This window comes from Pinus tabuliformis, chromosome 8 (genome assembly GCF_031772625.1).
Source record: "Pinus tabuliformis cultivar Carrire ecotype Pingquan chromosome 8, CPIR1, whole genome shotgun sequence".
Taxonomy (NCBI): domain Eukaryota; kingdom Viridiplantae; phylum Streptophyta; class Pinopsida; order Pinales; family Pinaceae; genus Pinus; species Pinus tabuliformis.
Window position 1 is genome coordinate 1,054,889,842 of NC_142294.1, and position 15,688 is coordinate 1,054,905,529.

General features: G+C 39.6%; 1 protein-coding gene across 4 annotated transcripts in view; it reads right to left on the reverse strand.

Annotated features, from left to right (window-relative positions):
* PAA1 (P-type ATP-ase 1) overlaps nucleotides 1–15,688 on the reverse strand; it is a 407,902-nt gene that overhangs the window by 137,494 nt on the left and 254,720 nt on the right. For all 4 annotated transcript variants that reach the window (XR_016246430.1, XM_089373270.1, XM_089373272.1 and 1 more), the window contains 2 exons: nucleotides 5,407–5,478; nucleotides 4,986–5,266 (listed from right to left, as the gene is read on the reverse strand). Coding sequence is in view for 3 of the 4 variants with exons in the window: in XM_089373270.1 (XP_089229396.1) it covers nucleotides 4,986–5,266; nucleotides 5,407–5,478 (353 nt within the window). In the remaining variant the exon portion in view is untranslated. The remainder of the gene's footprint in view (nucleotides 1–4,985; nucleotides 5,267–5,406; nucleotides 5,479–15,688) is intronic.

Genomic DNA, 15,688 nt, shown 5'->3' on the forward strand with positions numbered 1-15,688 from the left:
TCTGGAAACCTGACACAATTTTGCTGGGAACAAGAGACGAAGATGATGGTACTGAATATTCCTAACAAACTGTTGAATATGACTTTGCTGGAACAAAATTATTGAATGTATTCGACCTCTCTTCTTGATGCCTCGGCCCAACAATTATTGGCTAGGTTTGCTATGAGAAATAGCGTTAGGCTTGAGCAATAAAGTCAGGCTGGTATGGCCCACTAAAACCCCCAAATTTTGCTGATATACTGATAGATTTGACCTCGATGGATTTCCACGAAATGCTAATGGCTAAATCGGCTCACAAAACCTTCTAAATGCTGATACATTGATAAGTTGGCCACCTTGGCTTCCATGAGCTGCTAATGGTCCACACAAACCCTCTAAATGTTGATACACTGATAAACTCAGCTTTCCTTAGCTTCCACGAACAGCTAATAGCTAAATTGATCCACACAAATTTCGGGTGAACCCTTGTTTTGGCCAAAAAGATAAATCTCCCTCTTCGGCAATGAATTCCTGTGAAGAATCTGAGAGATTCATCCATATGATTAGCTAGGGTGGATTTGTTTCACCACCAAAACTGATTATCTTAAGGGTTTTAGCCCCCCCACACAAGCTATAAGAGCTCTCCAAATCAACTTCAGAAAAACAATCATGTATGCCCAACTAGTGAGCTCCAATCTCTCTATTATCATCAAAATACCATTGGGTCTATGCCATACCAAAGGTCATCAAAATACCATGGGTTTTTCTTTTATAACTCCCACCCAACTAACATTTAAATAATTAAATTAATTCATCCCCTTTTTACTGACTATAGCCTATGGGAATCAAATAGGCTACTAAGTTGTTCTCCAGAAGTGATCATTCGGAAAGAGACATTACACTTTACTACAATGTTTGTCCAACACTGCATTTTCTATAGCCTGCAATTCCGTTGAAATGATATAATAGCTTCCTACCCATGAGACCACTAGAATCCTTTAACCCTCCCAAATTAATGTCAAACTACAATAAAAATTGCCAAAACTTATTCCATACAACAAAGTTAGTACTGTGAATATTTTCCAGTCTATCACGAGGCATGACAATTTTCATGTCCCTAGGCAACTAATATAGAGAACCTGAACGAAGAAAACCTTCTTCGCCACTCTAATCATGAGCATTAAAAGACTTTTTAATTCTTGCCTCATTATCAAGTCGGATCTTTTTTCATAGAAGCGTAAGTGACGAAATGACAAATTCCCTAGCGTTCACCTTCTTTGCAAGGAATTATAAAATTTAAACATCTTGCGTTACGTGATCAACTGAGATATAGTGAACAAGGATTTAGTAAACGCTCCAGACTTGAACTTCAGGAGGTGCCTCCCCCATATACAACATGTTCCAGAGTAATTCAAGTAGTCTTTCAGCCATGCTTCCTTTGTTCTATCAGAAGAGTCACCTCCATGCCGAACAATGTCCATCTTTTGATTCACTTTCTCATCAGCATTGACATTCATAAAAGTATCATTGGTCTAAGGGCTTGTATCAGCCATAAGAAAATCTCCCCAAGTGTCTATGCAATTTCCCAATGTGGATACAAAGTCTCCCAATTGGGCACCTCTTTGACGAAAAGAATGATGTCGAGATCCCACACAATGCGCAGGAGTAGTAAAATTGGGAGGTTTTTACACCTTGCTCAAGCTAGCAATTTGTAATGCCCTCGAATGATTAATATTTGACAGATGTCTAGAATTCACAGCAGAACTCTTGTCAACAAGACTCGCTACATCATCTAGATGAAAACCCAGTCTACTTAAGTTCCACAAAATAGCCTTTGCTAGCCTTTGTGCCAAATGTACCAATTGTGTGAAGGACCAGTGAAGGATTGAAATTCTGCATGCCAAGACTAACACTTTTAACATAAGATGCAACTGTGGTAACCTGATCATCCTTTTAATTTGACATTTAGTCTTCATACTTCATAGCCCTTCCCTGCTATAATCTCCAAATTTCCTGCTCTTTGCAAGTCCTACTCTAGTGGAATATAATATGAATCTCATGGATCCACAGAAACCCCTGAAAGTGACTCCCAAATATCTATCGAATATGGAAAAGAGTATGAGTCAAGCAAGTAGGTATTTAGGCAGGCAGTCGCACTCCCAGTCCATTTCGTCTCAACTACTACTACATGAGATTCAAACACAAAGTGACCTACGTGCTGATGAAGTAATTATACAAAGACAATAACAGCTCAGCATACATTGTTAAGAGGAGAATGACACCTTGAACCTCAGTGGTCTTCTGCTAACAAATAGAAAGGAAGACCTCAACTCTATCTCCAAAATTGCAATTCTCGTCTTCGCCCTTAGCCTTGGCCTATTGTTCCCTAAGTTCACATCATGCATAAATCTAAACCCAGAAATAACCAGATGGAGACTACAATATAATAATATATCAGTGCTGTTTGTGGGAATGGAGATTTCTTTCTTGCTATTAGTTGTGCATGCGCTGTTGCAAAGCGAGATCTATCCAGTGACCTGCTCAATCAGGGGATCACTTCATGCTCCAGCCTGTTTTGTCATCTTCTCTTGTCAGAAGTATGACCTGTGTCAAGTTCAGGTTTGAAGGCTCTGCCAAACTCCACCAACTTCCACAGCAGGCGACGTTCCACAACCTAAGCTTCTTTTGGAAAATGGCAATGGCTGTCTCTTCCTTAGTAGCCTTTATTTTTAAAACACTCCCTATGTTCCTCCGCAAACCCAGAACAAAGCAAATCCAATCCAGAAATTGCTTCAATTTGGAACATGTTCACACAACATGAACAATCTAAGCTTTTCCGCATCACAACCTTTACATAGCCACACAAAAATATACGCACACTCCACCTATCAACAAACAGTCTACTCTTGCACACTAATCTTCTATCACTGCAATATTCAAAGATCAGCTTTCTCTCATTCTTCAGCTACAGAAGAATTCTTAGAGAAGAACTCCTCACACAAGCTTTTCACCTTAGAAACCCCTTAAGGTCTGATACCATATCAAAAAATAAGAAAAGGGAGTTGCAACACAAAACTCTGCCGATTGTTCTCACATATCATTGTAATTGTACACATAAATATATGAAGGCTTCGCCTAAACATGGACACACTACCTCATCTCAATCATAACTAGTTGAGAGAATATCTAAACCATAAACTAAGCTAGGAGCTATTCTATCTCTCATCCAACAACCTGCTAAAACCACTCAAGAAGGCTATTTATGTAGACAATCTTTACCTGACAATAACCAATACAATAACAAATTATGTGACTGAATGCTAACACACAAGACAAGTATGAATTAAATATTCTAATAAATTTGTCCAAGATGTAAAAGGTGGTAATTTATCTAACAATTACACCACCTATATTCCCAAAGAATGATTAGTGACTAAGTGAACTTAAGGACTGTACAGATTTGAGAATGGTTAGCATGCTTTTATCATGTTTACCTAAATCATAATGTAAAGCAATTTTTATATCTGGGATTATCCACAGTACCTGTGTGTTGTTATTCCTTGTCATTTTTTATAACTGTGTAATTATCAGCTCAGTTCAATTTGATATGAAAGCATTTTTTTCCGAAAATGCTACATATACTAGCTCAAAGAATAAACAAGTACAGCAAAGTTCAAGATATTTACATTGTATAGACAATAGGGGAAGCAGGAAAGTCCCTGTCCACAAAGCTAGGAAGCCCATCAGGCTGCCATGGGGAGGGATTCAACATCATGACAAAAATCAAATTGCTGAACTTGCAGGAGTAAAGCCAAATCCTGCTTAAAACTCTGCAAATACCCAAGAGAAAGAAGATGAGGAACCTCATTGAAAGAAACTTTCAATGATGTTCAAGAAGAAAACAATTGGAAACAAACAAATTGAAATCCAGGTAATTTGCATCTATCCCTGACCATCCAAGTGTCCCCCAAGAGGAGTCCTTTCCAGGAGAGCAGAGCTACAAACAGAGACTGAAGTTCAGCCTAAATTGACATTTCCAAAAGACATGCTGCAACATCTCCTTACTGTACACTAACATTGAAAACTAGTAATGTCAACTTCATGCAACCTACTTTTGATAGCTAATTCGTGATGAAGCAATACCCAACTCCAAACTTTACGTTTAGAGGAAGCATGAGCTTTCCAAACTGATGAACACTGCCACAGCCATTTCCACACCAGGTATCCAAGTCCAAGCCTTTTATTTACGTAGAACTCAATGTCAAAGGAGTGTTGCATCAACTCATTAAAGTCCTTCATTTCATAGATATATAGGGTTCCCATTTTTCCATCTCATAGGTATATATAAGGTTTCCATTTTTCCATCTCCAGACACTCCAAATAGAACATTTACCCTGCATCTGTAGTTTATATATGTCATAAACAACTATCTGGGATCATATGATAAAGCCTCGCAAAAAAAGCATTGCCCACACCAGAAAGCTTTCGAGCACAGTAAAGAGCTGTCCACGTATGACATTGCTGATTGTTTGAATTCCATAAGTCCTTTCATTAAAAAAGGCATTATTTTTCTTTGACCTTGGAGGTCATGGATGAAAAGTCCAATATTTTCTTCAACTAGGTAATTTTTTTGTTCTATCAATAGATTTGCTGCCTCCATCAGTGTTGCAAAAATTGTGATTTAATCGCAATTTTTTCCCTAAAACAATTAAATCGGCGAATTTTTCTTTTCCCAAAAAAGTCTTATTTTTTCTTTTCTTTTTTTTTTTTATTTTGCCAATTTTTACCAATTTTTACGATTTTTTCTTTTTCCGGACCCTCGCCGATTTAATCCCAATTGCGATTATCGCAACGTTGGCCTCCATATTTTCAATGTGTGGAATACACATAACAGAACCATAGTCACTAGTTTTGCAAGAACTAAAACTATTTTATCCTTTAAGTTGTGAATCCCATGGTAAGTTTCAAATGCAATACAATTTAATGTAGAATGTGTTGATGTATACCAATGATGGCATCAAAGCTGCTATGGTGCTGACAGTAAATGAAGATACAGCTCCAAGACCAACTAAAGTGTTCATGTTTGGGGCTCGCCTACACAAACTCTTCCAACCATCGATGAGAAGTCGGCGGCCTGGACCAAATAGTGCTATCAGAGACAATGCCATATGAAATCCTGTAGAATGAAACATATGGATCCAAGGTGGTGCCATGTTTCCAAGGAAATGTGAGGCATGGCCAAAAACACAAACTGCACCAAGAGCCCATGATATAGCAAGTCTACGATCTGCCAAAATCAAAAAATGCATGTCAGATCATAGAAGATAGAAAAAATTACCTGGAGATGAACTACATTAATAATCATTCCTGCAAATACTCGTTAACTACTATACTAAAAGCACACATGGTAAAATTTACTAAACTGACCGCTCTCCTTCAAAAGAGCCATCCGTTCCTCTCTTTTCCTTTGTGATGATATGTTTCCCTTCTGACTTATATCTAGCAATCATGAAAGCAAATTAGTAAGCTTCTAAACACACAAAAGATTTCTCCAAGCAAAAAGAATCATGATTCATCTACTGGGAACTAGGTAACAAAGCTAAATTTCATCCTTTCGCAGCTCCTATGAAAATCGTTGCCCTCTTATCCTTTCATTTCTTCATTACAACTAGGTGATCCAAATGATATAAACCTTGAACCATTTCTCAATAAAAGTAAAAAAATAGAATCTTGAACACAAAATTGATATTTAAAGTAAAATTAATTTGACTTTGACTGTTTTACACTACAAAACAGTTACGAACAAGGAAAAGCGATTGTGGTTATGAAAAAAATTCCCATTATTTACTATTGATTTAAATTTGATCACATGGAATTCTAGAGGGGCAGAATTAAAAACAGCAGCATATTCTTGGAGCCCATGCTCATATACTTGTGTTTTTGTCCTTTTTAGGGCAGGATTTTCCAAATACCCCTAGTGTTCATGTGATGTAAATGTTTTATCTATGTACTCTTTGGTTTTATGAAGTAATATTTGACATCTTTTAGAAAAATAAAAAATACAAAAATTGCTGCAAGGATGTTGTCTTTTATATATGGAGCCATGGAGGAGGCAGATTTGCTCTGGCAATGCTCCTTCTATTAGGAATAATTGTCACATGGCCAATAAAGTTGGATGTATATACTGTTTTCTATAATGTTTAATCTTCCATAGTTCTAGTATGAGGAAAATCATGTGAGTGTGTGTAAGGAAAACTTGGAAGATATTTGGTTCTAGGAATGCTCCTTTCGTTAGGAATAATCATCAAGGGATCAATCAACTTGGATTTATACAAATATTAGATTCTATGATGTCTAATGTTCCATAGCTCTAGTATCAGAAAAAGCAATATGTGAATGTGTGTATGTGTCTAAAGAGAACTTGGACGATATTTGGATGTGCCCTTGGGGCAACAGACTTGTCACAAGAGAATGTTTTTGTTAGAGGGTGTTAGCCTCATTTTGCATGAGGCCTATACTAGTGAATTTTTTCACTACTCCTGTAACTTTTAAGTTTTATCACAAAGGCAGGTTGTACAAGTTGCAAAGCTTTGGATGGCCTAGCGATTATGGTTTCAATTGATGCCTTGGTTGATAGTTTGATAACATGGATGATGATGTGTTAGATGCCTTGATGATGTTTTGCTTGGTATACTTGCTTATCATAGAGATATAGCATTGCAATTGATCATGTGATGTTCTAGTCTCCATATTTTGCTAGATGAGTGGATATGAGGATATATGGATACCTTGGTGGAACACCCTAGCACTTTTGGACTACATGGACATTGTTTTGGCATCTTCATTTTATTGGGTTCATCATGGCATAAAGCGCTTGGCATGTGCCCCATCTTTTGCATATGTTTTATGAGCATGGTCAAAACCTAAGTAATCTGACATGTCCTCCCCTCCTTATCCACCCTCCCTCCCCCCATCTCACATATCTAACATGTCGAACAAGACATGAGCATGACACGTGTCAGTCACATGTCTTGTGAACAAGACATGTGTGTTATGAAACCAGCTCACAAAAAGATAGAAAAGATAGATCAATGCCTTAGAATTCAACCTCTTCGAGGGGGCAACCTCCTTTACATTACACAAATGAACAATTCTTGGATGATACAAATGAAAAGACCTCCTTTCTATATATAGGAGTCTAAGGGGTCATAATATAATCAGAGCCGACATAACAATAATAATGTAAGGGCACAATAATAACAATAGTGGGCTTCTATGGGGCACAATAGTAACCATATGGGGACTACATGGGTACAACAATATAATAAGGGGGTTGTACTAATAACAATAAGGGGTTACACTAGTAGTATAGGGGCCTAACAATGTGCCCTAATCATGTCCCAAAATTTGGACACATGTCCAATGAAAAGCCGCCCGCAGCCCACTAAAACCGAGTTTCTACCTCATTATAACTAATTTCAAACACAAGTTTGAATGACATCCTCCCTTGGAAGGATTATTGAGCATGTGGCACATCTTTGTTAAAGTTTGATTTAATCTCTTTCCTTGGAGGCATTGTTGAAATTCTATAGCATGTGCACTAGAATACAATTTTCTGATCTAATAATTACTTCCTAATGATTTTCAAACTATTTTTCTCATGCCACTAATATCATTGAATAATTGTACACAGAAAATATCAGCAGTAAATGCAATGGAAAGAGTAAAGAAAGACAACCATGCACAGTAGACACAGTTTTTTTACCCTAGGAAACCCACCCTTGGGAGAAAACCCAACAATCTTTTCTTGAGGAGAATTTGTCTTTTCAGCAAGGTTTATAAATCAAAATTTTGTCTAGAAATATGTACCAATTTTACAAGTCAAAACATCAGTCAAACCTAATCAAACAGCAGTTGGTCAACGCTAATCAAATCAGTAAAAAAAATAGAAGTCAACACTGTCCAACACCCTGGTCAAACTCGCCTGCAGTCAGATTCATCCTTGCAGTCAACTCTTAGTCAAACTTGGCCTTGTCAACAGTCTGGTCAAACTCGGCTTGGTCAATGATATAGTCAAACCAGCCTAGTCAATGATCTGGTCTACTTAGCCTTCTTCCTCACACATGTGGCCTCCAAAAAGAATGATAGAATGATGAAGAGAGATGAAAGATGATCTCCAGCAACAAATTTCTCTTTGGCCAAATTTCTCCTCCACTAGAAAAGATTCAATGAGCTTGCTATGTTGATAATGTAATATCCTCAATTTTGTAAGCACAGAAATATCATTTCTGTTTGTCTAACTATCTCCCTTAGGCTAGCAAGTGAGGAAATTACTAACTAGTTTTTCCCAATTCTCTTAGATATTATTATTATTAAAGGGGCAAATTATAAGTATTAATAAAAAGGGCAAGGCTACTTCATCAATAAAATAATTAAAAAGGAGAGATCTAGAAGGTTGGAGAAGGCCCGGAAAAATGTTATAAAAGGAAGGAGGAAGCCATTTTCTTATCATCCTATCTTATGACTTCTCATTATCATTGGATTGGAGCTCAAGCGAGTTTCAGCATCGAGGGTTTCAAGCGAGATCCTCACACTAGTTTCAGTGGATCTCATTGCCACCCTAGCTAGTTGCCATCCAATTTCGGTGGACGATATTGCCACCCTAGTTGGATTAACTTCAGAGATTATTTTTGAAGATCTAATCAAGTTTGATAGCAGGCATTCTTCAGCATATTTTGTTTGCAGGACAAGTATATTCATCTGCATATCAATTCATCAAAGGGAGTAAGGTCGAATTGTATTGTTTCTTCAGGATCTAATGAGAGGCCTAATTATCTCCTTGTTGCAGAGAGTATCATCTCCCACATCAGCTGAGGATCATCATCATTGGCACGGGACCAAAGGGTATTTCTGGAGCTGTTGAATCTTTATTATTAAGGCCAAATTCTGCTCTTAATAGCCAGAGCAAGTTCGTTGAATTGAAGAGGGCCAAATTCCATTAAAAATAGGAACCGACTTCTCAAGATTCAGTGGATAAATTGCAGAAGGAATATTGTGTTTGGAGGATCAAGACTCTCTCTCTCTAAGTAGCCACTTTTAAAAACAAAATTCAAGAGTAGAGGACAAGTATAACTTTTTGAGGGCCACATTCTTAAATCTGAAGTGGGCTAAATTTACTTGGAGTCCAGTGCAAAAAGGGAGGATGAGATACACTCACTGCAAGAGGCTGTATCCATTTCTTCATTGCAGATTAAGTCAACATTTTTTGAAGGGGTAGAGTCTATCCTCAGAGGGCCGAATTAACCAAAGATTCAGAGACTAAATTGACATTGTGTTCCTAGACCATTGGCAGAGCAATCAGAGGTGAAGCTTCAACAATTATTTCTCAGGATTCCCATCAAATTTATGGCTGCAACACTTGTTTATTGGCAGACAAAATCACTTCATTAACAGGCTTGAATTCATTGTCACCTCTGGGCTGAATTTATCTGGAGTAGGACTTGATCTTATGCCTGGACATTAGCAAGCCGAGTCTGCCAAACTGTGGAGGCAGAGTCGTACATTGAAGGGTCGAGTTGCTTCTATCAGCTGATAGTGTTTCCATGAGACTAATGGAGGCTACTGAATTGTATTTAAATTTTTCATAGGGCTTAATCATATCAAAACTCAAGTTCTGCACTGAATTTCTGTTTGTAAACCTTTGAAGATCAGTTTCAAATAAAGCTTATTTTGCCTCAAACGTCTATTATTGTCAATTATCTATTTGTTTATGAAATGCTTGATGAAATCTGTGTCCCATAAAGAGTTTGATGAAGGTGTGTTACTAACTTATTAGGTGTTTGACGAAAGTATTGCACAACAAGTGTTTGTGCCTAGAAGCACCACACTATCAAACCAACCATTAGATAAACAAATCAATCTTGCTCTATAAAAAATAGATCACTCCATCCTGGGGCAAGCAATGTGAGCATCATGGGCCAATCTTCCCTAACCAAATTAGCATGGCCCCATGGGAGAAAGAGCTAAATCAGCATAGCCCCATGGGTGGATGTATCATTCTCCCCTAGCTAAATCAGCATGACCCCATGGGTGGATGTATCATTCTCCCCTAGCTAAATCAGCATGACCCCATGGGTGGATGTATCATTCTTCCCTAGTCAAATCAGCATGACCCCATGGGAGAATGCCTACCCGATGCTACAAAAACATCAACAATCCCTCTCAGTGAGAGAGTCATTCTGCATTACGCCAAGCTTGTCTATGAAGTATACAAACTTCCCCCTATACAGTGGTTTGGTAAGAATGTATACAATCTACTCATTTGTGGATATTACGGAGCTTCACTGCTCCCTTCTGCACCATGTCTCGGATGAAGTGATATTTGATCTCAATGTGCTTCGACTTTTCATGAAATACTAGATTCTTCAAAAGCTTGGCACAACTTTGATTATCACAATATATCAAGGTGGTTTCTAGGGCTTGATCAAATAGCCCTACAAGCAGCTTCCGAAGCCACATTGCTTCCTGACTTGCAGCACTAGCTGCGATATACTCTGCTTCTGTTGTATTGAGTGCGACAGAAGTTTGCTTCTTGCTAAACTAGGATATCATAGTTGATGCCAAGCTAAAGCAACACCCCGAGGTGCTATTTTTTTCCACTGCACTTATGGCCCTATCAAAATCAACATATCCCTATAGCCTCACTTCATCACCTAAGACACATCTCGAACCATATCCAATTGTACTACGTAAGTACCTCAACACATGCTTTGTTGCAACCCAATGTACATGCCTCAGCTCAACCATAAATTGGCTTAGGGTGTTCACCGCAAAGCAAATATCTAGCTCGGTGTTAACCAGATACATCAAGGATCTAATAACTCCTTGTACATCGTGGGATCCAACAAATCTAAATATGAAGCGAAATCACTCAACTTCTTCAGATTGATCACCATAGGTGTAGCCATGGACACACTCCATCATATCGAATCTCCTCAAGATTTGAATTGTGTACTTCCCTTCTCCAAGGAAGATCTCTTTAGGTCTTTGTGACACCTCCAATCCCAAGAAATAATGCATCAAGCCAAAATAATGCATCTCAAACTTCGAAGCCAACTCCCTCTTGCACCCAACAATGAGCCTCATGTTGAATTTTGTAGCTTGGGAGGTACTCTAAGCCAGAGTGTTCAGGGTTTGGAGGGAAAAGTGCCACAAGGGCATCTTGTGGGTTTCAAACCCAAGTATGGGGTTTTGGCACCCATCGTGTTTTGGGGCAAAAGGATGATGGATTCACAACATGTGATGGATGAGGATGATGGTGCTCGGAAAGACAATTCCAACGCATCGAAAACCGTTTGAATCCGAGTTGTCATTTGGGAGAAATTGAATTTTCAAGTTGACATAATTATTATTGGATTTTTCAAGTAGGCTGACTTGACGTAAAATCCAAAAGACATGTCTCTTCATGTGATTCGTTGGAGGCCTTAAAGGCTATATATTGAGGACGAATTGGAGTCATTATATCATCCAAGATTGGGCAATATACCTTTGAAATTACAGGAAGCCTAAGCCGCAGTAAGGAGAGCCTAAGGACAACGTGGAAGAGGGCAAAAAGGATAGCGTACTTCTGTGATTGGGCCGCAGGAGCTATAGGGACAGCGTGGCACATTTGAAGGGTTGTTTGGCTTGTGTTAAGGGTTGGAAGCTAGGCAGATTAGGCCGCTGCACTAAGGGTACAGAACAGTGAAGTTTGGTGATTGTTTTGGGGCACAAACAAGTTGTAGTGGAGGTCGAAGTGCAGAAAAGGAGGACGTTGTTGCGTACAAGGATTGCGGATGGTTTAGGGTGGTCTCTGGGCCATTTGAAGGAGGAGAAAGGTGTTGTGTGGTAGGCCGCAGGCCATACCACAACAGCAGATTGCGTGGAAGCCTTTTAAGGGCCTGTCTTAAGCCCTTTCTCACAGCGTAAAGGAGGAGAGTCTCTCCAGTCTAGACCGTAATCATTTGGAGGTTGCTTGCTGATTTGCATGAAGGGTTGACGGCTAGAAAGTTTGCCCTAACCAGAATTACAGCATTCAGCAGTGCAGCATGGTGTAGTAGCAGCATTTGTGAGGTGTATTGGGTCACAGTTTGGTGACCGAATGGATCAATTTGAGGATAAGCCTGTGGGAGCCAATTTGGAGGAGAGATTGGGTATTCGTGAAGCCTTCATCGGTGCAGATTCCACAGTGACAGTATTGGGTGCCATGGGATTGTTGGAGGGCAGCGTGTTGGCTACCCAAAGTAGCCCTAGACGAGCTATCTTGAAGGAAGAAGAGCAACTAAAGTTTGGTTGAAGATCAGTGCCGAAGTGCAACACTTTGATGGACGAAAGTTGTTGCTAGCCTGGCAGTTTGGAGCTCAGGAATTGGCCAACCCAGAGAGCAGTTGATAAGCCTGTGTTCATTGTAGAAGACGTGACTTGCAGCAGTGATAGGCGGCAGCCCTCTTGGAGTCTCGATGTGTAGTGGCCTTGATGGACTAAGGCACTACTAGTGAGCAGTACGGAAGCGAAGGACAGGCAGGACGAGATACGAGATACAAGCTGCAACGAAGATTGTCATTGTATCTGGTATGCCATAGACTATTGTATTATTCAAAATTTGGTTTAATATAACGAAGATTGGGATTGTACATATTGTACAATTTTGTTTAAAACTGTGTATATTGTGCATATGTGATTTACTGCTTTATATTTCCGTTGTACAAAGTAGTTTATGGTTGAGATTCTTGGTTTGGTAGCGTCAGTGATTTTAAGACTCTAACCTAGACCCAAGGTCGTGGAAATTCAAGATGGTATTAGAGGGTGTCTAAACTACTTTGAAAGTGAGTAAATCAGAGTTGTGCGCAGCTAAGTACAGCATGAGAGGGAGTTGGTCACATTGTGAGTGAAGGGTTCACTACAATGTCGAAGTTGCAGGCAGGTATTGTAAGATCCCAAATTGTAAATTTTTTTTTTACCAGAACATGAAAATTTGAATATTGAATTTGAAAGATTAATCTAATGAATACTAACCTGTCTGATTTGCTGACAATCTGTCCGCTTTGATGTCTGCTTTGCTGACAATCTGTCCGCTCTACTGCAATTCTTATCCGACTGCGTTACTAAACCGCCAAAACCTCCCTGCCGAACTGAGTACCACCTAGGTACTTAGTCTCAGAAAGCTTTCCAATTGAAGCAATCTGATTCCCCCGTGCCCAAAAACTTCAGTATAATCAACACTTACAGTATCTAGAAATTGCTCTTAACTCTGCTGCCTCTCCCCAAAATGGTTTTTCCCTTCTCCTTTTATTTCTTCATCCATCGCCTTCTTCTCATCTTCATGTCAATATTTTGGTTATGTGTAAATTTTATGAAATCAAATCTCATTTGATTTTGTTGATTTTTATTTGGATACGTAGTTTGAAATAAGATTTTTTTGAATTAATTAAATTAAGTAAATTTTTAATTTTTAATTAATCTATATTATTATTTTATTAATTTTAGATTATAAATTTTAATCTGTACTTTAAAATTAATATTTTTTGCTGGTTTTAAGGACTTATCATATATATGATACTCTAGTGAGGTATTACTTTATTACCTTAATTTATATCTCCTACTGTAGTAACTAGTTTACATATAGTGCGATACATGCGGGTCCATGCATACGTAGCTATCGTATGGAGGTCTCATATGTATGCTAATACTCGTATTTTATTTATAGGCGGGTCATTACAGGTATCCAATATGAGGACAGGTTGGAGGAGTTGTCCAACTATAGTCCATGGAAGGAAAGGATCAAGTTGATCTTACAGGTCAACAGGATTTGGGATTTTGCCAAGAAAGAGATCAAGAGGCCAACAGACCCTAAGGACCTGGAAATATGGGAAGATTTGGATGCGAGGGCGAGACTGATCATCCTAGATGGTGTGAGGGATGCCCTAGTACCTCATTTGTCCAGGAAGAACACCGCACGTGAGATGTGGGTGTCTCTTCAAAATTTGTTCCAGAATAAGAACAAGAACCGGGTATTGGTAATGGAAGATAAGTTGAAGTCCACCAAGATGTTAAAGAGTGAAAGCGTGACTTCATATCTGACGAGATTGTCTCAGGTCAAAGATGAGCTTGCTGCCATCAGTGTGAATGTCTCAGATGGAGATATGGTAAGGATTGCCTTGAAAGGGTTCACCGAGGAATGGAAACCCTTCATCAAAGGAATTGTTGCCAAGAAGAAGTTGCTAGAATGGCATAGGCTGTGGGACGACTTCATTCCGGAAGAGTTGTGAGACGAGGATCTTCAGCCGAAGCAGAAAGCTTCAAATGATGACGTGGCACTTGCATCACAAATGAAGGGTAAGCACAAGAAGAACTTGAGTAAAGTCAAGTGTTTCAACTATGGCGAGATGGGTCATTTTTCGTCGAGATGTTCGATGAAGAAGAAGGGAAATGATGAGAAGAAGAAAGGAAAGCAAGCCTCCAGTGTTGTCGCTTCAGTAGAGATGGACGATCTCTCCAAGAGATTGGAAGAGGAGGACTTTGCTATGATTTCTCATTTCTCGCAGAGTACTATCACTGAGGATGGATGGTACGTGGACAGTGGTGCGACAAAGCATATGATAGGGTCACAGGATGTTTTTGAGACTCTAGCTGGATGGGACTCGAAGTTGCACATGGTGTTGGGCAACAAGAGTCAGTTGGAGATCTGAGGATCGGGTATGGTGCCATTCAGAATGGAGACAGGACGTATGATGCGGGTCCAGGATGTACTGTTTGTACAAGGACTCCAATATAATATGCTCTCTATCTCGATGATGGAGAAGAAGGGGTTTGAGGCTTGTTCCAGGATGGAAAGGCAAGACTCAGGCCTAGAGGCCCTAAGTCCGATGGGATTGTACTCCGAGTTAGAGAGCATGGTCTCTACAGGTTGACGAGCAAGCCTGTCGATCATGGAAAGAAGCAAGTGGAGCAGGTGCAGGTTCCAGAGAAGCAGGTGCAGGTTCCAAAGAAGTAGGTGCAAATGCAGGCTTCAGAGGAGAAGGCACAAGTTCCCGAGAAGAAGGTACACTTTTCTGAAAAGGTCTAGGTTCCAGAGGCTCAGAGGGAGTCAAGTTTGATAGGGAGTTTGCAAACTCAGAGGGAGACACTACAACCCAAGAAGAGCACATGGTCAGTGGGGAGCAAGGGTGCTTCCACATCTGGCAAGAAGGAATCATGGAAGGAATGGAAAGTGTTACAAGAGAAGAAAAAGAAGTAGGAGGCTTCTAGCGACAGCGACACTTCTAAGAGAGGCATAATTCATGCTTCAGGGATTGCTGCTATTGTGAGCAATAGGAGTTGGGCAAGTCTTGCGAGCAATGATGATGATGATGAAGTACTTCCGAGTCGCGGAGGTACCTCCCTTGCTAAGAGGGAGTGTTGAATTTTGTAGCTTGGGAGGTACTCCAAGCCCGAGGGTTCAAGGTTTGGAGGAAAAAGCACCACAAGGGCAGCTTATGGGCTTGGAACCCAAGTATGGGGTTTTGGCACCCATCGTGTTTTGGGGCAAAACCATGATGGATTCACGGCATGTGATGGATGAGGATGATAGTGCTCGGAAAGACGATTCCAACGCATTGAAAATCGTCTAAATCCGAGTTGTCGTTTGGGAGAAATTGAATTTTGAAGTTGACATAATTATTATTGGATTTTT